The 27,226-nt window shown below is 43.6% G+C and overlaps 1 protein-coding gene across 5 annotated transcripts in view; it reads left to right on the top strand.

The window, feature by feature from the left end:
• The window catches only part of LRP8 (LDL receptor related protein 8), a 193,605-nt gene that overhangs the window by 10,427 nt on the left and 155,952 nt on the right, over positions 1-27,226 (top strand). Inside the window, exon 1 of one of the 5 annotated variants that reach the window (XM_068953192.1) lies at positions 15,032-15,071. The exons of the other annotated variants lie outside the window; for them this stretch is intronic. Coding sequence (XP_068809293.1) covers positions 15,047-15,071 — 25 coding nt within the window. The 5' untranslated portion in view covers positions 15,032-15,046. Of the gene's footprint in view, positions 1-15,031; positions 15,072-27,226 lie in introns of those variants that run through there. 5 annotated transcript variants of the gene reach the window in all.

Below are 27,226 nucleotides of genomic sequence, written 5' to 3'. Positions count from 1 at the left end.
AACTGCAAAAAGACTTATGAGCAGCCTGAATCCTCCCCCAAGAGCGTTTCACTGTTAACGCTAAACTAACGTTCAGAACAAACTCTGTAGGCTTTATGATTGGAGAAGCCTTGAGTTGCACCCATGGCTGCTTGTTAAACTTCCCATTCAGCTGGTCAAAAGTCCTGTTTCTGAGGCCGCACACGGCAGATTTCTCGTGCTGGAGAAGGCTCTTCCCACTTCCCTGCAGGCCACTGTCCCACCCTGCTTCCTTCAGCTCTTGCCATGCCCACACCTGGCTGTTATCTGAGCGCTGTGGAAGGCATTCATCGCTGGTGCCCCCTTGCCTTAGCGTATTAGTTGTAACGTAGCCACGGAGATGAGGAGATTGACGGGAACCGAGGACTCACTACTGTTACAATTTTATTGCTGCCTCTTTTTCCTTCTTCCTTTCTTGTCCAAAACAGTAAAGATACAGTTTACTCTGCCTAACTCATAAGTTTGCACAACAATATACGTTTTTGGCTAGTTTGGTAAATAGGGCTGCACCCTAAGCTTGGTGGCAGTAACGGGGGGCATTTAAATTAGCTGGATGCTGCAGGGTGATCCCGTGGGGCTTGTTATGCAGTTTAGGAGGAGTGACTTGTAGGGGCACGTTTCTCTGGTGGACGATCAATAATTGGTTTCAGGGGGAAGCTGCGGAGCGCTCTGCCAGGATCGCGTTGGTGTATTGAAATTGCTTGCTGTACTCGAAGGAATTGCTCTCCTGGGTGAAGCCCGTCCTCCTTTACGTGAGAGCTCTTAAAACTAGGGCAAAGTTCTACTTTAATAAAATAAAACATCATATACGTTTGCCCCAGGTGCCAGTGTATGTTGATCCCTGAAGTTAAATAAGGATTAAGGAGGTGTGTTGACAGGTGCCGAAAAGGATCGCATCTGTCTGCCTCTGGACTGGAAGGCCTCTGACTGCGGCATGGCACTTCAAAGAGCGGGAGTGCAGAGCAGGGGAGCAGTCCTGGGGCCGGGAGCATAAGTGCAGATGCTGCCTTCTAGAGGGACATGATAAACAGCACAGTTAACTTTGCTTCACGGTTGCGGACTTCATGAAACGAAGCATGTGCCTGAGCAATTTGGGGCCTTTCCCGGGCTTGCACTCAGCATCTCGTTGCCCTGCTAGAATCCTTTTCCTTCAAGTCCTTCTGCATGAATTTAGCCATTAATTCTCATGGCCCTGTTTCTCAGAGTGCCTGTCCTCAGCAGCAATGCGCAAAGCTTTTATTAACACCTTCCCTCGCTCGGGCATCGAAGGAGCCTCTGCAGAGCCTGGCTGAGAGCAGCAGGCATTTCTTCCTGTTTGATTTCGCGCAAAATTGTGTGAAGGCTGTTGGCCTTGTTTTGTGCAGATACTTGTGGAAAGGATTAGTAGCTTTTGCACAAATGCTGTACTTAGGCTGCTAGAAGCTGCGTAGTTCACCCTGCCCGGGTCTATTCAGTTCACTTGCATTATATTTAAATTTTGAGAAGGAAATTCAGCTTGAGACTCCTGTTAAGGAGTCAGTGCTGGAGAGACTGGAGCTGACATGGAGCTTCTCGCTTGTCTACTATTAACTCCAATTCACTTCAGGTCAGTTGTGCACCAAATTGTTGGGCATACTGCGAACCGCTTGGGCAAACGATATCCTAGATGAAGTGCGTTCAGAGGAAAACAAAAGCCGTCCCCTGTCGTTGAGCAGATCTGATCCGCCAGCTCTCAAGAGCGGGACTGAGGCATTAACGCAGCACTGCGGGAGATGTTGCGTTACTGCAGCCAGCTCCCGTTTGTGCTGGGGTTAACGGGGACCTCGGCGTTCAGCACAGCGTAGGAACGTTTCAAGGAAACTAGAAGCTGCAGTGCCCTTTTGGGGGACTGTTTTCCTTCCTTCTCTGTGCAAGCTGCATAGCTGTGAAAGGGTTTGCCCTGACAGATAGGGTGGTGCAGTGTTCTTTGTTACTGAAAGGTTGCTTTTCTGTACCGTATTGTGCAGGCTTTGTTATTCTATCACGGGGTTAATTTTAGAGCGCAAAAAAGATGCTTCTCTGGCAGTGAAAGCCACAGTGGGGGAAGAACAGCCAAGTACAGGACCTAATTTGCCTCCTTAACTTCCCACCAGATTTTTTTTTTTTTCTTCTCGCGGAGGAGTGTGAGTTTGAATGTGGCGTTAGAAGCACATGCAGTAACTGGTTTAGGGCAGAATAGTGCCACGTCATTTTTGAATAGTGTTTTCTCCCTGCTACTTATTTATACTGAAGTCTTTTGGGTTTAGGCTTCCTGGGGGAAAGAAGCAGCCTAGGACAAGAAGCTACCGTTCCCAAAAGCTGTTCTTTAAAATTATGGCTGTTACTTTGACTGTGCTACACCTGCAAGTGCGTGTTGTCTCTGCTTGAGCTGGTCAGGTGGCGAATTTCTTGCAGACGAGGCTATTCAGTACATCAGCTTGACCTTTTACATGGAAAAAGGGCATGCATAAATGTTATTTTTATATGATAATCAATTGGGATTGTCCATTACTCTGTTCTGTTTTTTTTCTCTGCTTTTATAGTAGCAGAGATTTTTATGGCAGTTTAACATATAACAATCTTGCAGGTTTCACTGTCTGACGTTGGATGAATTAGCTTCAATAGAGGGGAAGCAGAAAAGATTCGTGCCTGTTTGCTCCCTGCGTGTGTGCATGAGAGAACTGTATTCCTTGCTGCGTATGAATTGGAAGATCCAGGATCTCCTTTCATTCTCAAGTGCGAGAAATCAAAATACTAAATGATGGGTGTCCTGGGATATGTGGAAGGCGTTTGCTGTGCGTTCTGCTCTAATTGATTGTGCTGTTTTGCACGGTTTCCTTGCTGCTCCGGTCTATGGACAGTACCATTCCCTGAAGTTGAAGTTTGAAGAAAGAAGACACTTTGTCTCTGTGGCAGTTCAGCCTGATCTCGCTGCCAGTCTGACATCTCTGGGGAAGTGCTCATCTGTTATTTCTAATTGCTGACTAACAACTTGCCCCTGTAACTTCACAGCACAGGCCTGACCTTTCCACTGCCAGCGCAGCTATATTCGGATTGACGTCACTTAGCTGGTGAAAGTGCTGATGTGGACCCAGAAAGGCTGAAAGGACACAGCTTTGGGTGGTCCGTTGTGCTGAGAGGAGAGCCTCAGTCAGCCTTGCGAGCCTCCAGCATACCCAGGGCACGGCCTCCCGTCTGGGCAGCGTTTCACCCCGCTGTGTCTGCCTCTGGAGGTGGGCAGGGAGGAGAGCAGCGTTGTCAGGGGAACGTGCTGGGTAAAACACTACACCTTTCTCGGATGTTTCAAGGGCTCTGTTGTCCTCTACAGCCTTAAATAGACGCAAGTGATGATGCGGAACCTTTCAGAACGTCAGAGTGAATGGTTTCAGTCCCGGTTTCTTTCAAAAAAAAAAAAAAAAAAAACCCCAAAACTTTCTGCAGCAGTTTTCACTAGAGTATTGCCCTGTTTTCTGTCAGCCTCCAGAGGTGCACCACTGACTGAGCCCAAGTGGCTGGAGCTTCGTCCTGGGCCTAGAAAAAGTCAAGGTCTGATGCTGGTCCCTGATGCACTTTCTATAATGGTACAGGCTGAAGCGGTCTCTGTAGTACCGCAGACAAAAATAACGCAGGAACAAAAGCAGGTTGCTGGGGAGATGCCATATTTGATAAATAGTCTTTGGTTCCAGTCAAGAAGTCTTCTCAGTTCCCACCTAGTTATGTCTGGTGTTGGCCCGACGAGGAGCGGGGTTGCGATTTCTGGGCTGTCCACAATTTTGTTCCAAGTGATGAGTAACTCCTCCATAATTCTGACTTGAAAATGAAAGCGTATTGCTGGTCTCATGCAGTCCACAGGAACGTTGTGGTGTGAGGACTTGCTGCAGGCAAGCTCTGCAGGTTGGAGAGGTGCAAGGTATGAGTTTGTAGATGGATAGATGGAGCACTTCAGAGGAATTACTCCTGTGTTACTCTGGCACAGGAAGAGCTATTGTGTGGTTACGCAGCCATGAAAACAGAAATCATCTGAACTTTACTGACTAGTCATTCGATCTGTATCCAGTGCTTTTTTTGCATGTGTGCTCCAGTGTCCTGCTGAAAGGAGGATCACAAGCGTACTTTAACTTATGATATCTGTAGTTGAAGAATGATCTTACTTTTAATTTGAAGACTGTAAAACTCACCTCTGTCAGCCACTACTGGTTAGTCTTTATTTTAAGCTCTGGGCAAGGGGTTGCACTCACTCAAACAGATTGTGTTATTCATACAGCTAAAGCACGTGCTTGACTCTCCCATGTTTGGAGCAGAAAGCCCCGAAGTTCTCTGCGGTAAAGGTGTAGTGGGTAGGCCTGAATTCAACACAGGGATACTAAAGGAGCAGGAAACCTCAACAGCTGAGAAACTATTTAAATCGTATGGAGAGTCCAGGGCTGGCAGTAAAATCCTGACTGTTGCTTTGGCTTTGCCAGTGCCTGTGGTGTTCATCCTCCCCTGGACAATGAACACGTCAGCAGTTAAGATTTCTCTGGGCTTGGCCCACAGTTCACAGCCTTATCTACCAAAACAGATACGGGCCCGAGGGAAGCGAGCAGCACTTCTCAGGTCCCCAAAGCGGTGTGCAGGCGGTGCTCTTTGCACAGCATGGTTTGAGTATCCCCATCCAAAGCCTCCTGTCCCTTCTGAGAGTGCTATAACCTGCCCTCACTATGGCTTGGAAAGCCTCCGTACTACTGCCCGAGCCTACTTCTTCATGACAAAAGTTGGAGTCCATATTGTGTTTTAGGTACTGTGCAATATATTCAACACACCAAAAAAAAGAAAAGAAATAAAGAAAAAATAGAAAAAACCTAAGCTGTTTGGAGAGGTTGTTTCTCCTGCTAAGCTGCAGGCTATTAAATTGCACAGCAGAACTCTTGGTGAGTTCAAAGTGAGTTTATTGTTGCTAAGTGAGTATTTGGTGACTCACTGTAAACTGCTTTAATTCAGTTACGTCATGAATGTGGGTTACATCCTGCTTTTTCAGTTCCCAATCCTCAGGTAGTTTTAATAGTGTTTTCCTGAAATATGTAGATATTAAAACACTTCCAGAGTACTGGATTTTTTGTTTGACTACAGTAACTGGCCAGGCAGGATTGCCAGACGTGGGCAGGCATTGTGCATTGCCGCCCCTGGTGCGCTCCTGTGCGTATGAATGTGATGGAGACGTGTTTTGATGAGCTTTTGCCGGGTCAGACTTTTTTTTTTTTTTGAATAAAAGTCAGAGTAGGTGAATCAAATAAACTGCCTCTGCATTTTCCAACGTGCTGTCATTCCTCCGCGTGAAGAGCGGGTAACTGCAGTTCGTTCCCAGCAGATCTGCTGCGTTACGGAGTTGTGATAGGAAGGTGGCTGGAGGTTAACATTGCAGTGCTCTTGTAAGGAGCCTCGTATTGGCTCACTCGGGCTACGTGCAGCCCCTGGGACAATGTTCTGGGCTGTGTCCTGGGCCAGCTGGGACCCAGGCCTGTGAAGGGTTACCAAGCAGTCTCTAGTGGTGGGGTATGGGTGCTTTGGAGGATTGCATTGACAGGTCTCCCCCGGAAAAGTTGACCTCCCCGTGCAGCGTGCTTGTAGTACAAGCTTACCTGATCGGACTTGGACACGGGAAGGCGAGGAAGCCTAAAGAGAAGTAAAACAGCAGCAGGGCTACCATAAAGAGCCTTGTGCAAGGTCTAGTGAGCCAGCTGGGAACTTAACCAAGTCTGAACTTTGTGGTTTTAATAAATTGAGCTTGCGATGCCTGTTGAGGAAACGTAGCCTCTGTGGAGAATCCCTGACAGGCGGAAGCAGTGGAGAAGGCAAGCTGCTAGCTTGCTGAGATGGGTCCCGGTTCCAGCGGGCGCTGTGTCTGCCTCCTCCTTTCTCTACCAAAGAGGCTGCGTATACTTAACCTCAAATGTCATCAAAGAGGTCCTCAGCTAGAAAGGAAGAGCTGTTTGTGTTCATGCCCCTCCATTCCTTAGCTTCAGGATGCAACAGTAGTTGTGAGGGTGCGTTTCTCTGTCACGCAGACCCTGCCAGTTCCTGGGGAATGGGTGAACTCCTTTCCAAGGTATCGGATGATGCCAGCTTGAACCCAGCTGACCTGCAGTAAAGGTGAGTGGCTCTACACGTCTCCTGACCAAGTCCGAGTGGGTAACAGCGCTCTTACTGAAACTTGCCAAGCAGCAGGACACAGGAAAGCAGGACCCCTTTGCATTGATTTAGTGTTGCTGCTTCCTGCAGAAGGACACATGGAAGACTTTGCACATGGAAGACTGCTGCTGTCAGTGCAGAGAGCTGGAGAGATGTGACTCGATGCCAATAAGGTGTTTTTCCTCCTGCAGTAAATAAAAATAGGAAAATAAAAATGTCTGACTTACCATTTGACTGCTTGTGGGGTAGCAGGCCCCAAAAGTAGTATTTAGGTTATTCAATAAATGGCCTGTATTTTTTTAAATTAAAACTAGAGGTCTCATTACAGCCATAAAGAGATGCTGGGTCGGTAGCTCTTTTGAAAATTTGTTCAGGCAGGAGCAGGGACTTGATATAGAACACCTTTTTATTTTATATTGGTGCCTTTCCAGGTTTGCAGGACTGACAAGTCCCTTCAGCTCTCTTGCCTACAGTTTACCTGCTTGTGAGATAGGAAAATGCTTTGTCTGTATTTTTGTAAAACAGTGCGATCCGTGTATGGTCAAAAGAGCAGAATGGGAGCTCGGTATTGCTGCTTAGCTCAAAGTATGTGCTTGCAAACAAAATCAGCAAATTGGCATTTGGTCGCGAGAAGCAGCTTTCAAGTGTAGAGGGGCGGACTTCTGAATCCAGTAAGAATACTGAACGCAACCCAGATGGCATCCTGGGGGGAAGTTTTGTGGCATCAATTAGCTTGTAGGTGACCATGCTTCCAGCCAACTGTGAGTAATTTGGCAGCTTGCCATTTGACTGTTAGTGAAAATTCAAGAGTGATGAGATGAAATAGAGATCCTGAGAGACAAAGAGAAAGATGTCTTCACTTGAGAAAAGAGATTTGTGGATACTGTTTCCTAAATGATTTAAGCTGTCTGCTCTGCTACTGCCACACATCTCAGCCTCATTTATATACATTTCTCTGCCACGTTTGTCTAAATAAACCCATTTAGAACTTTACTTTGTTCTTTCAGATTTTAGTTGCTATAATTTATCCCTGGGAAGGAATCTGCAAAATAAAAGGGCCACCATCAATTGGATCAGTGCTCTTGTAGTTGTTAGGTGTGCTTAATTTAACATTTCCCTCTGGAAATGGTGTTCTTACCTAGATCTTATGACTTGAATATTTCCACTGGTTAAGACCAGATGAAGTTGTTAGACTGGAGCCTCAAAAGGAGCTACTGAATCCCAGAAAAATTGGCTGTAATGTAGTAGATTATAGTACTGTAGCCTCATATCATCCCACTGAGAATTGACCCAAAAAAACACCCATTGGGGATAGGTGTGGCAATGTGACTTCTGATTAGGACTGAGCTGGAATCAGTTTTTGTTGACTGTTCCAGAATCTGCATCACCTTACAGAAATGTATCTGCATCGCTTTTAAAAAAAAGATTAATCCATTTTAAAGGGACTTTAAATAATCTCCCTGTCGTAGGTGCTGATATTTAAGATGGCTTTTGCATCTGTGCAATCAGGGAAAATTAGGTTTGTAGAGCAGATGTTCTGTAAACCTGCACTGCAGTAGGACTGGATGTTTCTGGCCGCAGCGGCTTATTCTTGGGTGTACTTGTTTTCTTTTTCTGTAGGAGAGCAGCAAATTTTCAGTAGTGTCCTGTATCCAGTAAAGATTTTTAAGATCTCATAGTAGGTTTAATCAGTGAATTCTTTGCTAAGATCTTGAGAAGCAACAGTTTAGCCCCAAGAATTTATTTTAGCTGTTTGGTACTGAGTTTTTGCTTTTCACTGAAATATGTTGCACTTTTTCAAAATGAGCAGTAGGAGCATTTGCAAAAAAGGTAATGATGGTGAATATTTTCACTTTGTTCTCCTGAGTCATAACAAGAAAACAAACAAAAAAAAAAGCCCCTAAGGAAAGTAGAATTATACCATTATTAGAACTGTATTCTGTTGTGTGCTCAGGGGTGCCACGCTGGCTGGTGGAGGAAGAAAGGGGATTTCGTAATAACCACGTAGAAACAAAGATATGAATAGTGAATATGGACCTATGCTAAGAGTCACTTAGGACTTGCTTTGTAAATATAGATTGTTCTTCATGGTACTTTTTGGTCAGGATATATCGTTTTGCTCAATTTTATCACATCACATAAGGTTGCGTGTTTCTGCCAGTGTAGCTGTTTGCTGTTAAAAGTGCAGTGTTTTGCTTTTGAGAAGTGCTACATGGAGTAAGTTATTAAATGGAGTTTACTCTTCTTTTTTTTTTAAACCAAAAAGTTAAAATTGACTCTCTTTAGTGAAAAAATAACATTATGAAAGGATATTCTTTCTCTTATCGTGATGTAAGGCAGGCCTATTTTTTCAGAGACAAGGTCTTAGGCAGCTGGTCTTCTGCCTTTCAAAGCCACCAACTTGCTTCCGTTCCAGAGGTGACAGGTCTCTTTCGGAAGTAACTTTGCTATGTCACTCCTTCTGGCATTAGTCCAGCGCAGCACACTAATTTATTTTTACTGCTTCAAAAAGATTACAAACAGTAGCTTCAAGGAAGGAACTGAAGACACAGCACTGCAGGAATAACTTTCACAGGAATGCACAAATGGAAAAAAACCAGTGCGCATTCAGAACTGTACAGTGGGAGATTTTGGGGGGATGCTTTGACCTGGGAATCAGAAATGGACACCAGTTCCTTGCGTCCATCTTAGCATTACTGAACTGGGGTCAGGTACCTTGCAGCACTGAGCAACCCCATCTCTGGTTTGACGTCGATAGAAATTGGCAGCGATTCAGTGTTTTCCTACATCTAGCTGGTGCTTTTTCACTGTGACTTTGGAAGAAACAAACATGTAGTCACTCTCAAGCATTTTATAAGTAAAGCCAAAGCATGATCTTATTTTTAGATTAGTGTGGTTTTTTTTTTAATGATGGCTGAAAGAGCTTTATCTCTCTGCTTTGCATAAGAATGAAGCTGGCAATCAGATCTTTATGTAAATAAAACTTGCGGCGCACTCGATCAATATTTTGTTTGTTTCTTGGCAGGTATAGAATGAAATCACAGAAGAGCCATTTAATTGCCACAATTAATGCTGATCTTACAGCATGAGTCATATTTTTAAGAATCATTTGAAATCTAAGTCTATGCAAAATCCTGTTCAGATATTTTACTCTTTCTCCAGAGGTCACGTTGTCATGGCAGTCTTCCCTTCTGTGGGTTTTAATTTTCATATCACTTTTGGCAGAATCAGGTTTGAGAGTTACTGGTTTCTCCTCTCTAAACACCACAGGAGTTAGAAATCCTGACAGCACACTGCCAAACCCATCTGAGCGACTTTCCTGTCATCCTCTCTACAGGTTGAACTCTTGTCCTGATGCACAGGATCGTTTAATTCCTTCCTCTCCATTATTTGCAGTAGTTTATGCAGTGGTCTATCAGCTGCAGTGAGGGAGAGAAAGCAGGGGGTTGCTACACGTATACAAGTTTTGTTGCTGGAGAAGTTCAAAATCTGGTTCTTCTTTCTGAATAATCCCTCCTAGACTCTCTAACGCCTCGGCAGGGTTGTGCTCCAAGGGCAAGGGATGAACTATCTAAAAACAACAGTGCTGCAGTGCTTTCCCCACGCAGCGAAGGCTGCTGGAAGGAGGAGAGGGGACAGTGCGCTGTTCCCTCGTGCTAGAAGCAGCACGAAGACCTTGCAAGGGACACTGTCATATTTTAGTACCTGCTGGGACAGTCTATTTTCTTTTTATCCTTGAGGCAAAAAAGCCTCACAAGCCTGTAAGGCGCTTATGATTTGGACACTCAGCTGCTGATCATCAGCACGTGTAGCTGAATTTTTAAATCTGATGTAGCCAAAGATTTCTGGGGCTAACACAGTGGTTTCAAAGGCATGGGGATGTTTCCAGATACAAGATGGTTAATCTTCAGAGTAGATGAGACCTTGATTTAACCTCAGAGCCGTCTACGATGTCTGTCGTGTTGATGTATTATTGGTCAGTCAAAGAAGTCCCATTTAACCCTCAGACAGAGTTTGAACTTCTCAAAATAAGAAAATTATAAAGGAAAGGCTCTGTCTGAGTTTCTGTTCCCCTTCCAGCGTCAAGGTTCAGTGCTGAATCCTCTCTACTTGGCTTGTGAGTCTGCCCCGATCTCTGCTCATTTGGTGGGGTTTGCTTGCATATTTTGCTAGCTCACAGGTGCCATGATTACTGAGATTAGCTTTCCTTAGTCAGGAAGCGTGTATTAAAGAGGATCGCAGTTGCAGATAGAACAGAAGACGTTTCCCAAGCGCTCAGCTCAACAAAATCCGAGCTACGGTTCTGTGTCCTGTGCGTCTTACCGCCATTGTCTCCCCGCCCCCCGTGGTTAGCCCGGTATCCGGGGCACCCCCTCAACCGAAAGCAAAAGCCAGGCGCGCTGTGTGACATGTGACACTATGAGTAGGCTGGCTGGGGTGTCGGTGCCCTGCTGGCTGCCTCCAGATGGGATGTGTGCACCGGTTGAGTTTTATTTTCCTTCAGTGAGGACACTAATTCAGAGTGCTCTCACCCAGGCTGTCATTTTTGAAATCTTAATTATTCAGTTCCCATAAAGATAATCGTCTTTGCGACCCATTCTTGTTTTCAGACTTCATTGAAGTTAATCAGCTGGTTCCACTTGTGGATGCTAGCAAGAGAGGGAACAGACAGAAAAACTGGGATTACACAGTCCTTGTTTCTTTAAGATACCAGGCTACAACTAGAACTGACTTCTACTTAGCTGGAACTCCAGCTTTGTCTCGGCCGGTTACCTGGGGTAAGTTATAGATATCTAACACAGACATCTAGTGGCTGAATACCAAACTGCGAACAGAGCAGTCATTGTAGCATGTCACTGGGGGGGATCCTGGCTCCCGGCTCCTTCCAGGAGCAATGCCAGAAAGATGCTTCTAAGGTACAAGACCTATCAATGCCCACAGCTCCAGAATAATGAAAACCTGGACCTGTTTCGTGGGTGCGCTGTCCTGGGCAACCTGCTCTAGTTGACCCTGCTTTGAGCAGGAGGGTTGGACTAGGTGATCTCCAGAGGTCCCTTCCAACAGCAGTGATGCTGTGCTCCTACGCATGCACTCCGCAGAGTGGGACTAGATACAGAAATACCCGGGAAGCTGGTAGGTTACCACCTGGAGCAGTGTTTTATTGCTTATGTAGCTACGTTTGTTGTGAAGAAATAGATGGGTAAATTCAGGCCTTAAGGTTACTAGAAGAAATGAAGTTTAGAATCTGAGGCAGGCAATGAATCTTTGGCATGGGACGTTAATTGATTTACATGATGCTGCCAGTATCCCTTTATTGTTCATCTGTGTATAATCCTCAGACATTTTTCTTCCTCTGATTTGATTTATTATATCTTCATATTTGATTTTTTTAATGTACATACAGATGAAATTCTGTTTATCCCTGAAGTGTAGGTGCCACATAATTGGCTCAAGGGAGAGTTGTCAGACTGCTGTGAGGTGATCCACGCTTGTCTCAGCTCATGTTGGGAACGAGCAGCTTCAGGCACGGTTTCTGGCCTTGATCCTGGAGCATTTATTTGCCTTGATACCTGGTTTAGTGTCTGTGATAACCCTCTGGCAGCAGAGGCCTTGCCCAGGCTGTGGATTTGGTACCATTTCTCCCAAGCCTCTTGCTCAGCTTGTGATTGTTTCCTTCAGGATCGCAGGATAGTTAGAATTGAAATGGACTCCTGGAGATCATCTGGTCTAACCCATCTGCTCAAGCAGGGTCACCTAGAGCAGGTACCCTAGGACCATACCCAGTCAGGTTTTGAATATCTCTGGGGATGGAGACTCCACAGCCCCTCTGGGCAACCTGTTCCCTTGACCTGCTAGTGTCAGTCCAGGATACCATTCGCCGCCTTGGCTGCAAGGATGCATTGCTGGCCCGTGCTCAACTTGGTGTCTGCCAGGACTCCCCAGATCCTTCTTTGTAGAGCTGCTCTGCAGTTGGTTGGCCCCAGCATGTACTGGTGCACGAGGTTATTCCTCCCCAGGTGCAAGACTCTGCACTTCCTGTTGTTGAACTTCATGAGGTTCCTCTCTGCCTATATCTCCAGCCTGTCAAGGTCTCTCTGAGTGACAGCACAGCCCTCTGGTCTATCAGCCACTCTTCCCAGTTCTGTAACGTCTGTGAACTTGCTGAGGGTGTGTTTGGTCCCATCATCCAGGTCATTAGTGAAGAGGTTAAACATCTCCAGTGACTGGCCTCCAGCTGGACTTTGTGCTGCTGATCGCAACCCTCTGAGCCCAGCAGCTCAGCCAGTTTTCAGTCTGCCTCAGTGACCACTTTTCTAGCCTGTACTTCAGCTTATCATTAGCAGGCAGCTGAAGATGCTGGCCTGGTGCTTTAAACTTTTTCTAGGATTCCTACCTACTATAATAGGTAGGATAATGATGACAGTACCTGGATGGCTTAAAATACAGTACATTATTTGAAGCTTTAGTGTGGGTGAGAACTCTAATTCAAGGCTATCTTTTTTTTTTCCTTTCTAAGATTCAGGAGCTACCATGATGCTACAAAATATTGTTTTACCTTGAAAAAGGGAACCAGCAACTGCTTTTATGCTTTGATACAGAGAAAGTTGAAAGGCAGGCAGATGTTTCCTGTAAAATACTCTTCTTGAGCAAATTTGGAGGTTTTTTTTGTTCATGCACGCCAGACTGCGCCTGCATGTCATTAAGTATTTAACTTGACATTAGAACTAAGCAAGAAATGCTTAGTGAATGTATGTGGGTTTTTTTTAAGGTTTAAGTAGATAAGGTAGTCAGCAATTACTGCAGAAAATGATAGAAGCCTGTAGCATGATCACATTATCACACTGGTGAAAAATGTACCTTTGTATATGAATAGTAGCATCATACAAAAGGCATGCAAGGTAACCTTTCCACCGGTGGAGCTTCTTTCAAAGGAATTACCCTGAGGCAAGTACTAAGAATTTACATTTTTGGTAAGGAAGGTTTGGATTAGACGTCAAGGAAAGCTTTGGAAATGCGTCAGCAGTGAAGCCGTGGTAGGGAGTACCTAGAGGGAATATCTGTCACTGGGACTTTTAAGAACAGATGAGCTTCTGTCAGGAGTGGCGCGGGTGGCTTTGATCCTGCCTTGGGGCAGGAGTTTGAAGTGGGGGAGACCTTGGAAGATCCCTTCTGCCCAACTTTGGGTATCCTCCTTTGCCAGGAAGGAAGGTACGACTGGCTGATCTTCCTGCTTCTTACCGTTTCTGTGCAGAATAAAAGAGGAGCGAGCAATTGTTGATATAAAGAGAGACGTCACAAAACTGGTCATCTTGGTGTGGGGAGGAAGTGCGGTCCTAAAGTATGAGAGTTACTGTTCTTTGGAGGTTGCAGGTTATTCTGTGAGTGCTGCCCAGGAAGCTTACTTGTCTATGGTAAATGCAACTCTTCTTTAGATGCTGTAATTACTCTGACCGCTTTAACGAATTTTGCAATTTGCCAATTGCAAACAAAAAACCACACCAAATCCTAGACACCTAGGTGTTTACAAACACCTTTGTGTTTGTAAAACACAAACTCTTTTCAACTGACGTTTATTGCTGCTGTACTTCAGTAGATTTTATTTTTTAATAGTACAATAAATATGGGTTATTTTTCTTTCCAAGCTTTAAAGATCCCATTTGTGAGAACACGACCTGCAGGATGAGTCTGTGTCTCCTTCAGTAGTAGAGATTCAGAGGTAGGAGATATTTTGACACTTGGATTCTGTGGTATGGATACGCTAGGAATACCTACTCAGCAGGGTAAATGGAGGCACAACTGTGAGAATGCTAAAATTGCAGTAATCTCAGAAAATAAGTGTGCGTAGGACTTTGATTGCACTGCTCACGGACAAAAAGAAAGAAAGATATAAAAATCCAGTCTGCTTGCTGAACAGCAAACCAGTTGCATTTGAATCTGACACAGAGGCCCTTGTAATTAAAGGTTGTAGGCCCTAATTCAGTTTGGAAGAAAGGCCAGATGGATGTTGGTGTTTGATAGTTTGGATCCAGGGCTGTGCATGCTTGCTGCAGCGCTCCAGCTAAGGGAGCTGGTGTAACTCTGTGCTGGGATTTCCTGGTGCCTGTCATTGTGCAGAAATGTGTTCATTAAAGCAGTTGGTGCTGCTGTCATACATCCGCTTGCAGGGTTTTCACAGTCTGGTTATTTTGCAAAGATTGTTTTTTTTAATTGACTTTTTGCCTAAGACTGACATATACTTCCAAAGAAACTCTGAATGTGCAGCTCTAAAAATAGCCAAAGACAACTGGCTTCTGAATAGTTTGCAGCCAGTTTGTGGCCTCAGAGGAAACAAATGTGCTTGTGAGCTTTTGGTGAGCCAAGCCAACGTGCGACTCAACTCCATCCAGTCTTTTACGTGTGTCTGCAGCCCTGAGCTTTGCCTTTCCCCGTAACCCGCCCAAAGTGCAGCCTCTCTGTTCCTGTTCGTACAGGATTTAGAAGGTCAGCATAGCACTGCATACCCCTGTGCTGGACACGGCTGCTCCAGGTAAATCCCACTGTGGGATTTAGCTTATACATCCTATGGTAGCCTGTGGCTTGGCCTGGCATATCAAGCAATCTAAGCTCTTCTGGACGCTGCTCGAGAAATTGTGACATGCGCATCTCATCAATGAGAAGAAGCACCAGGAGCTCAGAGGGTACACAAGTGCATAGGATTGATGGTTGGATAAATCACTGTCCTCTTACAGGTTTACTCACCAGAGAAAGCTAATAGCAGCAGTATGTGCGGTGAGACATGGCGGAGTAAATCACTGGCAATGTGCGGGCCTACTGGCTTTGGGAAGAAGTGAGACTTGAACTGAGCAGGAACAGCTGTGATGTGATGACCGAGCTTTCCGTGAGCTGGAGTGAGGTATCTGCGTTTTGCTGCTTTTTAGAAATTGGTTCTGTACTTGGCTTCAGCTGCGTTTTTATGTGGCTTTGAACAAATCACCTAAACTATCTGGGCATCATTGCTTAAAATGTAAATGTCAATGCTCTTGCCAACCTTTGTGACCTGTCACCAGAATAACAGATGAAAATTGCTATTTAAAGTGTAAGCGTTATTTATGATGTATTCCATCTTGCTTACTTGCAAAGGAGCCGTGCTGCCTTGAAGTGTCACACCTGTGGGAGGGAGCTACCATGTTTGCCTGAGTCAGGATGGCTCTGAATCTAAGACGTAAATTCTTGGAATTGGTTTAGAAAATTATTTTAAATAGTTTTTACTTAAAATCTGAAGTTTAATGGAGGGCAGGACCTCACTTTCTCTAATGGGCTTTCTTTGCTTTCAAATACTGTTTAGGAAAACAACAACGTAGGCACTGATAACCGTAACTATCATGAGCAAAGCTGGGGATGCAGAGGATGACAAAATGCGTTGGCTTACTTCCAAATAAGCCTTCTTCTGCCTTATTTGTTGAATTCCTATGGATCTTTGTCACTAGCCTCCTATTTTTAAGCAAACTCTTTCTGTACCTTTTCATTATAATTACAATGTTTTATAGTAAGTAATATAAATTACTTTTTAGTTACCCATGTTAAGAAATAGCAATATATCTCAAAGAAAGAAAAAAGATTATTAAAGGAAAGGTAATTTAGATTACTCCACTTGGGTAAAAGTGTATACGTGGACAGGTACTGAAGGTCAGCTGATGTTGCAGTGTTTCGCTATGATAAGGTGTTTCTTTCCCCCCTCACCCCCACTCCTTACCCCAGACATGTGAATTTAACACTTTGTTTAGATTTAGATCCTTAGGGGTGAGGGGGAAAAAGTCACCTTGGATTCTCTTCAGGATAGTATCTTTCTTTATGCACTTGTGAAATTAAAATTAGCAGTCCAGACTGAACCCAGTCCATCCTACCTACGTGATTGCGAGCGTGTGCCTTAATCCTGTTTTTCTGGCATGTAACACTGTCCTTTTGCTGTGCTGCTGTAGTAGGTTTTGTTGTCAAATTGTTTCAAGTCTGCATAATTTGTATTGAAATGGTTATTCAGATACATCCTGAGATATCAGACGGTCACTATTTCAGTGCCCTGAAAATCTTGCAGCGTTGTTCTTGGGCACAGTTACACTGGGAAAATGCACGGTCTTTGATTCTCAGCCGTTCTCAGCCAGGGGAGTCCATGGAAATAAGAGGCTGGCTGGGGAGAGCAGTGAACACGGGTCAGGACAACACGTTTGAGAAAACTGGCTCTGTATGCTGCCGCTTGGCAGTTTTAGGTTGGACCAGGGCACTGCTGTGTCAGGCACTCTACGAATGCATATTGAAGACCTTGCCCTGATTTTTTTAATTCTCTGGCAGAAGTGAGAAGACGCACAGAGATGCAGTACCTTATTTCATAGAAACAGGTGCAGTAATGGCAGAGGAATGTTCATGAGTCTCAGTCCATCCCGTTGTCCACGTGACCCTCTGCTGTTTCTTCTTCAAGCTTCTTGCATGCACTGGTAGAACCAGCGTATCCTCCATCTCTTCCCATTGCTGGAAAACTTTGCGTGGCAAATGTGCGGCAGGTCAACCAGTGATCAGAAACAGCTGTCTGAGACTGACCCTCAAAGGCTTTTTGAGCCCATCGCTAAGCCTAGTAGAGATGGAGAAGAACAGGGAAGGGTTGGGGCAGGGGAACAGCTTTTGGCGGGACAGCAGGAAGGAATCAGTAGCCATCGGTATCATCTTAGACTAAGCATTGCCACTGCAAAACCCTTGCAGAAAGCTAGGAGGAAGACGTTAGAGCATTCGTTTTGATTCCCTAAGCCACAACGGCTGTCTGCTTTTGTTAGCAGGCTTCCCCGTTATCCCGTAATCCCTTCAGACACTTGAATTTGTCCTGCTTTTTTTGCCTAGATGGTGGGGGGTGTTGGGAGGCTTCTGTTTCAGGGACGGTTGTGGTCTTTGAACGCAACTTTTTACCCTAATGTGACAAAAAGGAGGCACAAAGCCAGAAATAGCATGCTGTGCTGTTGATTGCTTGATTTATTTGAGGCTATGTCTGTCACACAGATGCCAACATGTTTTATCTTCATTTACAATAGCCCAAAACGTTTCACCTGGACTGATATACAGTCCTAGGCTAGACGGGGGGTTTCCATGGGGAGATTTTTCTTAACATGTAGTTTGCTGCTGTGATTTTTTAACCCCTGCTTCCCTCCCCGACCTTAAGTTTGCTTGTAAAGCTGTGCATGTTTTCAGTGAGCAGTTCAGATAATTAAAAATAGCTACTTGTGGTGCTTGGCTTCTGTGCAGTCTTTTGTCAATAGTGCCTCTGAGAATACCTTGTGTTTGGATGAATATAGAGTGCTGAGAATTGCATGGCAGACAGATCGAACAAGCCTCTTTCATAGCAGTGTCTCGCTCTCTCGCTCTTTTTTTTTTCTTTTTTTTTTAAACTTTTGAAGGCTTAAAAAATGATTCCTAAATGGTGAAAACCAGACGTACCAGTATTTATTTATTTTTAAGTTAAGGGTGGAAAAGGTATGCTCGCAGAAACTAGTTGGCACTGGGTCATTCTAGGACTGGTGCAGGATGTGCAGGAACTGTCACAGCGAATCTACCCCAGCGGCCCGTTATCTTGATTCTCCTGTCCTACAAAGAAGCCAGTATGAGGTGCTTACAGGGATGGTGCCAGAAGCCAGTTAGAAAACTGTCAGTGAAAGTTGCTGCCTAATCTGCATCAGTGATTATCTCGGGCTCTGAAGCAGAAGACATATCTCAATAAAACCAGAATTCCTATCAAAAAACCCTCTGACTGTATGTGTAGTCAATATAATTTTTATTTTATTTTTTTACTCCCTTCTGTCAGATCCCTCCTCCTTCCCCATGCACCAAATCTCAGTGGTGTGTTGTTGTGATTTCTACTAGAAATCCATATGTTGTTTAAAAACTTTCACCAGTTTGTGTGGTTTTTCAGCTTCATAGTCTGCCGTGATCCATTCGTTGTGAGAACACGTAGAGTTCCTGATTTCCTTTTTTTTTTTTTCTGTGCCGTTTACATTATTTAAACACTTTCCCGTGCATCTGCATGTTCATCTCCTCTCTACGTAAAGCAGTTTAAGTGCGCTGAGGGAAGTGGGAAGATGTATGAATTGCTGTTGTCTATGGCATACTTAGCCTGTGAACTTAAGTCTTGAAAGCCCTTATTCTGACATTTTTCGTGAGCGATGCATTCTCTTAAAGTTATGTAGATGTAAAGGAGGATGATTTTGCCCCTTTACAAACAATTTTTGGAACATACTGTTTCTTGTATGTTATTTCACAGAAAAAATCTCATGTGGATCTCAGTATCTTATTTAAAAAAAAAAAAAAAGTCAGATGAGGCTCTTCTGAACCTGTCATGCAGAATATTATGTGAGCTTTTATGTAGGAATAACCTCCTAGTAGAAGTGGAATAAATGTGAACCCTGCAACGTCACGTTGTAATCATGAAGCGCACGCCTGCATGTGTAATCTTGCCTAGTACAAAGCTTACTGCCTTTCTAGGTACCTTATGTTCTGAAGAACTTAAAGTCAAAGGTGATATGTTTTGTTTAAGCACGTACACACAGAAATAAATAACAGTGATAGATGTGTGTGTCTTTGTATGGCAGGGGATTAAGTTAAAGGTTATTGCAATATTGAATTTTCACTACTGATAGACTCTTTGGTGATGTCTGAGCCACTGATATTTTGAGTCCTGGACTAACGGGTGAGTTGCACAGTAGGTTTGATGCTATCATAAGTCATCTTGATAATGTTTTATATTTACCTCCAATGAATGAATTTCTGATGCAGACTTTATTCTCTTGCCTCATCCCAGGCTATATTAACAATGTATGTGGACTGAAGAATGTTTGTAGAGTAGCTGTGAAGCGTTGCTTGGGAAAACATGAAGAAAACAACAAAGCCATAATGTCTTGGTGGCACTTTTCCTCTGTTTTTGTTCTCTCCCCTCTATTTTGCGGTCATATTGCAGAGAAATGAAATGAGAATTTAGTTACGGGCGAACAGCTGCAGAAACCAGTTCTCGGGGAGGGCCAAGTCTTCATGTGGTTACACACAGACACGTGAGGGTGTGATTGGGCTATTTCCAAAGGTGTCTTTTCCTGAAGAAAAGCTCAGTGAGTGTGTACGTACTCCCTGACGGTGCAGCTTCCTTTTAAGCATCAGTTTTCCATTATTGCTACGTTCGAGAGCAGACAGTAGTGTTTCAGGATGCCTCTGCATTTACTCATAGACTTTATATTAATTAGCTGATAGACAACAGTCTAGTGTATATGTAGTTTTTAGTGTCTGTTGTTCTGACTTCCCTTGGTTATCTTGAATTTAAATGGGAATTCTCTATTCATCCAAGCCCGAAGAGCTGTTAGGCACTGACTTAGCTGCACTGCCTAACTCCTCTCCTGACCTGACCAGCAGTATATAAGAAGCTAAATGAATATTAATACATTCCTGTCTACTAGCAGCTTGGTTTACTTGCATCTCTTTCATGTTCTACAGTGAAGTATGAGCTTTCCGGTCGGATCATTAATAAAATAGCTAGCGGGTGATCTATTTCATCCAAAGTACTGGTTGGCCATTGTGTCTCCAGTGTCAGCAGTGAATGGCCTTTCTGCTGTTGTCATGGTCTCCTCTCTAGCAATCACAAGGATCCAGGAGAATGCAAAGGACTAGTATCGTTTGGAAATTGCTTACCCCAGGGCTTGCTCTTGTTTGTTCTCCTTGTGTGATTTTCAACAGAACGCGAATCCTCTTTTCCTGGGAGACGCCAAGACCTCCTAGGCCCCTCAGTAAGAGCGCGGAGACCTTGTCACATCCCTCATGCTGCAGGGGAGATTAGACTCTGCTGGAGCCAATGCGAAAGGATTTTGTTTGTTTGTGTTCCCAGACGGCTGAAGACAGATAGCGTCCGTCCTTCCTCCTGGTCTGTAGGCTGTCTTACTGACCATGTCGGATGTCATCGTAGGCTCCAAGTCTTGGCTTTGTTTGGGCTGCCGTGAAAAGAAATGCTGATAACCTGGCAGTCTTAGGAAAATATTATTTAGAGTAACTAAGTTGCTCTATAGTCTCACTTAAATATAAAACAAAGCTTTGTTGCAGTTGCAGTGAGCAGAAGGACATAATCACCTACTCTGAAAGCCAGATTTGTTAAGAAGAGGAACCCTCCTCTAGAGAGCCTCAGAAATAAGCCTAAGTTAACTCCTCTGGATTTGGACTACTGTTTAATTCAGATAGCAGAGCTAGAGTGAAAGGTTGTTTCATATTTCTTAGGAGTTAAATTTAACTCGGTTCCTCTAAAATGTATTTTTGCAGTAGGCAGAAGTCCACCTCTGGTAAAGCTTGTGTAGAAATACCATTTTTAGAGTTATTTTGCCCGAAATGTCTGTTTCACTTTCACTTATGTTTAGCCAAAACAAGTTGTTTTTCCAAAGAAGAATTTGGCACAGTGAGTTCTGCAGTGAACTGGGATGTGGCAAAAAGTGTCTTGGCACGCCTAGGTGCATACATTTCTGAAACAGCTCTGGAAACAGTAAGGTATGTATTGCAGGCCAGCAGATTTGATGAGAAAAATGAATGGGCTCCCTTCCCCTACAAATACTGGTTGTAGTAATCTTCACCACTTGTTTTCAGACATTAAAAAAATCTGGAACAAGTTCTTGTTCTAGGATGTTCGTTCCCTCCCCTGTGATTTACTGGAAACTGCACGCGCATCAGCTGGTTACTGCCAAACTCGCCAAAACAGATATGCAAATTGTTGCTCATGGATACACCCCTGCGGGCAGATGATTACATGTCAAGAGAGGCAAGTACGTACTCTCAGAGACTTCCATGCAATATGTGCTTGCATTTAGGCAGATGAATGTTCCTGTTTTCCCCTTGTTCTTTCTCCTCTCCTGACTTTTTTCAGGCACATTTTTGGCATCTGCTGTCAGAAAATTTGCCCCTTCATTAAAACGTCCAATTTAAAAGACACTGAAAAGCTGAAATAACCATTTCAGCTGGTATAACCAATTATAGATATTTCTTGACAGCAAAATGACAACCTCGGCGAAGCTTGGACAATTGCTATGTAGACGTTAATCAAGAGGGACACAGGCAGGTTCTTGAATTATTAAAAATGCAATAATGTTTCTGAGGCCGTGATATGCCCTGATGAACCCTGTTTAGGGAACAGATTTTGCCTGTCCAAGTCTGGCAACGTTCTCTTATCTGGTAGAGCGGAGCAGGAACGGAGAGGTCTCGTCTCATTGCCTTTCATCAGCTGGAATAGCTTTTCAGCTTTGAATTTCCGAGGCCGTTTCACTGCTCGTGCTCCTGTTCCCCCTCCCACCCTTCTGCTTTGTTTGCTTGACAAGAAGAAAAGGCAGAAAGTGAAGCATGCAGCCACATTTCCATAAGCTTAGACAAACTATTTCTTTCTTTTTTCCTTTATACCCTAGACAGGGTGCTTATAATTAGTCTTTCCTGCTGTGGTTGAAGCGGCACTTTCGGAAGAAAGCTTTAGTGGTTTCTTACCACCAAGAGTGAAAAATAAAACAAAGGCAATCCATCATTATTGGGGGGAATATTTGTTAGCCTAATAATCCAGGCAAATAATTTCCTTCAGCCACGTTTGTCAGAAATACCGGAGCAGAACAGAGACCTTGTGGTCTTTCCCCTGTCGTGCGGAGATCAGGCAGCGCTCGCAGCATTCGGCATCTTGCAGCTGAGCGCAGAATTCAAAGCCGCTCAAGGAAGCGGGCTATTAAAGTGGCACTATGGAGACTTGCTATGCTGCTCTAATGGGTGGGTGGGATGAGCTGAGCTTCTGCATTTCTGCTTTTAATTGGAGAGGGACCCAAACTGCAGAATGTGGGCCTGGGTTGAGAGGGTATTTTGTGTGTGTATTTTAAGTACTCCCGAGACCGGCAGTGCTGAGTTTTTTTGGGTTTCAGCCAATAATCATCTCTAGTCTGGAGACAGAGAAGAAAGAAAAGTAGTAAAATAAAGGAAGTTCCTCTTCTTGCTAGGGAAGTCTAGAGTGCAAATAGTGTTGCAGATTCTTCCTGGTAAGAATTTTAAAGCAGCTGTTCAGTGGTAAGATGTGAAATACATAATTATTAACCTTTTAGTTTAAGTGATGAAGAGAAGTTATTTCTGTCACTGTTCTTAATACCTGCTAGGTCATTATCCTGTCTCGTAAGGAGCTAAGATGTGATCTGGCCTCCTCTCACCCTGCGAAGCTTGTCCTCTTGTCCCTTCTCAGAGGAAAAGGAAAGAAAGAATATACTAAAAAACATGTACATAGACCCTGGCTACAAAAGTCATGTCACGTTGGTGCAGCTAAAGGGTTGAGTCCTTATAACCAATGCACAAAAGTTGCCCTTTGATTGCGTTCGGACGGTTGTGTGTACAGAGCTGACTGGGTTGAGTTCCAAACACAGCTCAGATGTGGTGTGAATTCAAGACTTGTTTGCACACTGTAGAAATGACTAGCACGTTATAACTTATTCTATTTGTGCTGAAGCTAGGTCCTCACTGCGTGTTTTTGCCATGCAATAGATGCTTAGAATTGTCGACTCATATTTAATAGATATAATATAAACTCCAGTTCATTAAGTCTGTCTAATCGACTTCTTGTTCGGTATTGCCTGTAGCAGTAAACATGAAATTGCATTTTTGAGTTCTACGCATTGTAGAAAGTCAAGTCTTCCTTCTGGAGAGCTTGTACCATTGCTGAACTGAGAAATGTTGCAGATTTGCTTGCTTGTTTTGGAGGGAGGGACAAGGATATAAAGCAGCATTTGACTTATTTAAGCTGTAGAGATTCAAAATTTGGAAAGGTGACCAGTGCTGTGACCAGTGCTATGCCCAGTGTCGTTTGTTTTTATTGCACTAGTGGCCATTCTCTTTTAAAAGAGTCGGTCCACTGCACATCAGGTTTACCACTTAACTGAGTTTTAATTGACCCTTTTATTATTGTAATGATGGGAATAATGCTCTAGTAAATATTTTTTCCAGTTGCTGATTTTGGTAATAAAAGAAACAGCCTTAGATTGCAAAAGATGAAGAGAGAAACTCGGTTTTCATGGAAATCAGCTGCCCTTCCATTCTAAAGATAACGGGGTCCTCTTTTAACCTCGGATGGCGCTCCTTGTTTCCTGTCTCTTCTTCATTACGTTGGCTCTCTGCCTTGGAGAGGAGATAGCTTTTTAATACAGCCGCTAAAATCCACCAACATAGAATCGTTCAATCCAGTTAGTATGGTAGATTAGTTCTTGACTCACTCTCCCGAACTACAGCGCTTGTGAATCAAGTGTTTGTTTTTCATTGCAAGTTTTTGCTCAAATTGAAAGGTTTTCTTTTTTTCTTTTGACTTAGCTGTAGCTTGCTCTTATTGTTGGTGTGGCTCTCAAATGTTAATGATAATGATTTTACCTAATGCACCAGCTAGGCTCCTGCTGCTGTGCTTTGTAAGATGAAGCTTATTGTAAAATTTTTCTTGAAGACGAAGAGGAGGTTCACATTCCCGAGCCGCGAGCGTGACTGGAAAAGGAGGAGTCCTGCCTGGTGCTGTAGCACTGCCCAAAGGGACGTCCCTTTGAGGACAAAGTGGATAACAGTAAACGTAAGAACTGTTAACCCTGATTACGGTCTAGGTAATGTGCCAAAAATTCTGAGGAAAATAATCTTCTCGTCAGGAAAGGGAAATAATCCTTTAATTCTGGAAATGCCAATTTTATAAATAACTGGCCTCAGACTGATGTAGTGGGTTGATGTAGTTGAGATGGTTGATGAGCGAAATAACGTGGGGAGAAATTCTGCTGGGATTTGCTTTTGAATTCTAAACTCCCACCCTTCCTCAGTGTCCGAGGAGGTCAATGCACGTAACTCATGACTTGGGACCTTCTAGGACCAGTAGCATTTGAGCAATAAAAATCTGACCCAGTTTCCCCTGAAGTCTGTTTAAAGGTTTCCATTGGCTTGGATGGAGGAGAAAATACGAAGGAAAAAACTTCAGTCTTGACCAAAAGGCCTGGAAAGGTCATACACAAAGTGGCAGCAGGTGTTGTCCCTTACTGTCCTGCTTGTGCCCCAGGCTCAAAGTGTAGAGGCTGGATTCGGCTCAGTAGCACTTTTGTTCAGGGTCTGGAAACGGAGGAGTGAGCTTTTATATTACATATATCTGTAGTGTGTGTGTGTGTATATATATAAAATAGATATCTGTAATACTGCATCTGACTGTAACAGTCTTCTGTCACTGTTCACGTGAGGGCTGCTCCGATCTGTGCCGTTGCCACGTGTGCATCAGCAGCCCCCAAATTATTGAACTTGTGCTTGGCCGTGACCAATCTCCTGGTGAATACTTAATTTCTGTGGCTCATTCTAGTTCTGGCTGTGAAGTTTGGCAGAGAAAACTGTCACTGTGAAAAATACTTTACCTGCATAGATGTTTCTTCTTGCACACGAGATGGCGCGTGTTTAGGTTGGACAGATTTTTGCCTCCAAAATACCTTGCTTTCCACTAGCTTCTGTGTAGGGACTTGATTTCTGAGCCAGTTTCTGCTGCAATTTGTACCGAAAAGTCTCGGAAGTAGTTGGGGCTGAATGGGCTGTGAATACATTAAATCAAATCCTGTATTTGTGCTCCGTTCTGTGGTATAGGAATTGAGCATCTGTTTTGACTGGCAAGTATCCTTCAGTTGTATTCACAGTTATAACATAAAATGGGACAGTTTGTGGACAAAAGATGCATGCAGACAAGATCTCTCGAACAGTCAAAAACGTGCAAACGTTTTTATTACTTGTGATAGAAGGAAATGAACGAAATGTGCCAAAATGCGTAGAATAAATTCCAGATGCCAGGGGCATTTTTATAATGAGCAATACACCAAATTTATGGCCTGTTGCGAAAAATTGAAAGTTTGGAAAGCCTCTTTCATTGTCGACGTTTAATGAGGATTAAATACTAAATGCAAAGTAAGTAATCTGAATGCAGTTGCTGTAGGATTAGAGCTGTGTTCTGGTAGGGCTACATGCAGTTAGTGTTTTCAGCCAAGGGTTTCGAAGCACTTTATCGATAGCTGTTTTAAACCTGACCGCTACGCCCCTGTGAAGTGGAGAAGTGGTGTGATTCACCTTTTACAGCTAGATAATTCCCATCTAGTCACCCAAGGCTATTATGACGTTTGGTATCTATTGCTGTGCTTCTGTAGGTGACCCACTACCGTTAAAGCTATCAAAGAGGACTTTTTCATAGTTACGGCTTGTTTTGTGCACCAAGCCAAGTGCAGCCTATAACCAACCGCTCAGTGTCTCTAGGGTCTCACACAAACCGCAGTACTCGTAAGCGCTACAAAACTATACCAGGGACTCTAAATTCTTCAAAGTGGAGCTTTTTTATTTGTTTTATTTTTATTTTTGTTTAATCTGCAGTGGATTGTGCCATTAAAAAAAGTAATACCAGGAAAAAAATATAGAATAAACAACCTTCAACCCAGTAACATATATTAGCATAGAGCACAGAATAAGCGTTAAAAATGTCTGAAAACATCTTTGAAAAAACTGTGTGAAGTTGGTGTTTCAATTGTAAACATACTGCAGTAATTTCAGAAAAATATCTTAAAATAAGGAATTGAAAACTAAAGAAGCTAAAAACAAAAGATACTTAACAGCAAAAGAAAGCTTAATACTAAAATTTGAATATAATGAAATGCAGAGTCAAGGGAACTCCACAATGTTACTCTAAGACCTTATGTATAATTTAATTGCCAATCTTCATGCACGTTTATTGGATGCTAGTATAGCCATAATTTTATACCCCTTGAGCATTCACGGTTTTAAGCGGTGGGCTGCTTCAGTGTCGTGTGAACTTGCTGGCTGCTGCGTTTCTTACCAGCAGCAACGTGCCGGAGCAGGAGGCCTCCCGGCGCTTCCTTCGAGGCAGATCAGACTTGTACGGTCTTTGCCTTGCGGCTGCATCACGATTGCAGAAAAAGGTGATTTTTGTAGTCTTTGGGTTTCTTTAACGCAACAGGGCACAACTCATCTATGCAGGGGGATAGGGAGGCGAGCTTTACGTACGCGCTCAGTTACTGTAGCGCGTAGGAAAACCAAGCCCCTTCAGATTTTGCAATCAAATATGTCATCTATTAACTGACTGTCTTTTTAAGGGGGGAGGGAAGTTCTGTTGTATTTACTATATGGATTAAATTCTCGTTTTAACTTAATACACCTGCCTTTTCTGTGTTCCACTTTCCAATTGAAATCAAAAGCTTGCACCCCTTTCGTACTGCGGGGACCGGTCTGAACTCTGTCCCTTCTCCCTCTGTAAGGCCCGGGCTGCGGCTCCTGCGAGCCCGTGCGTGATGGAAACCTTCCCCGTATAAATTACGTTTTCTCTGTCTCTTTCCTACCCCTCGTTATTGATATATACTTGCAGAATCGCAGCTTGAGGTATTCATTAATTGTTGCCTTTGTTGATTTAAAAACAAGTCCTCTCTTTCTAGGAGCTGGCGTTGCCAGCGGTATCAGGCCTGGGCTCACAGCTTAAGAATTTAAGAAAAGAAAACACAAAACTTTACAGGTCTATTGTTACCATCATCTTCTTGTGAAGTGCCTGCTTTACAGTTTAGGAAGTGCTTAAATTTTATTATTGTAATGTGTTTTTAAAACAATATTTTCCTTTCCTTTATGCTATAATTATCTAATTGGTCTGGTTTTGCAGTGGTTTTGAGCACGTGCTTTTCCTTGTTTTGCATTCATTTAGTTTGTGTTTTCTTCTGGATGTTTATCTTTACTGTGATTTTCAATATTTCGGTGTTCCTATGGGCAGTTTTAAAGAAAACAACAAATTGATCACTGATTTTTTTTTTTTTTTTTTTTAAGGAAAAGGAAGACACACAAATGGGTGTTTGCTCCATTGAGCGCGTTTTGCACATTCTCCCAGGTTTTTCATACCAGTTCAGCTTTATCTGTTCCTCAGGAGAGCGGGGAGCTTGGATGTACGTTGATGCTGTTTGTTGTGTTATGCTGCTTAATCTTGTTCAGATGCTTGAAATACTGAGAG

Source organism: Struthio camelus, chromosome 8 (genome assembly GCF_040807025.1).
Source record: "Struthio camelus isolate bStrCam1 chromosome 8, bStrCam1.hap1, whole genome shotgun sequence".
NCBI classification, from domain to species: Eukaryota; Metazoa; Chordata; class Aves; order Struthioniformes; family Struthionidae; genus Struthio; species Struthio camelus.
Note: the sequence above shows the minus strand (reverse complement) of the source record. Positions and strands in the feature narration are given on the sequence as shown.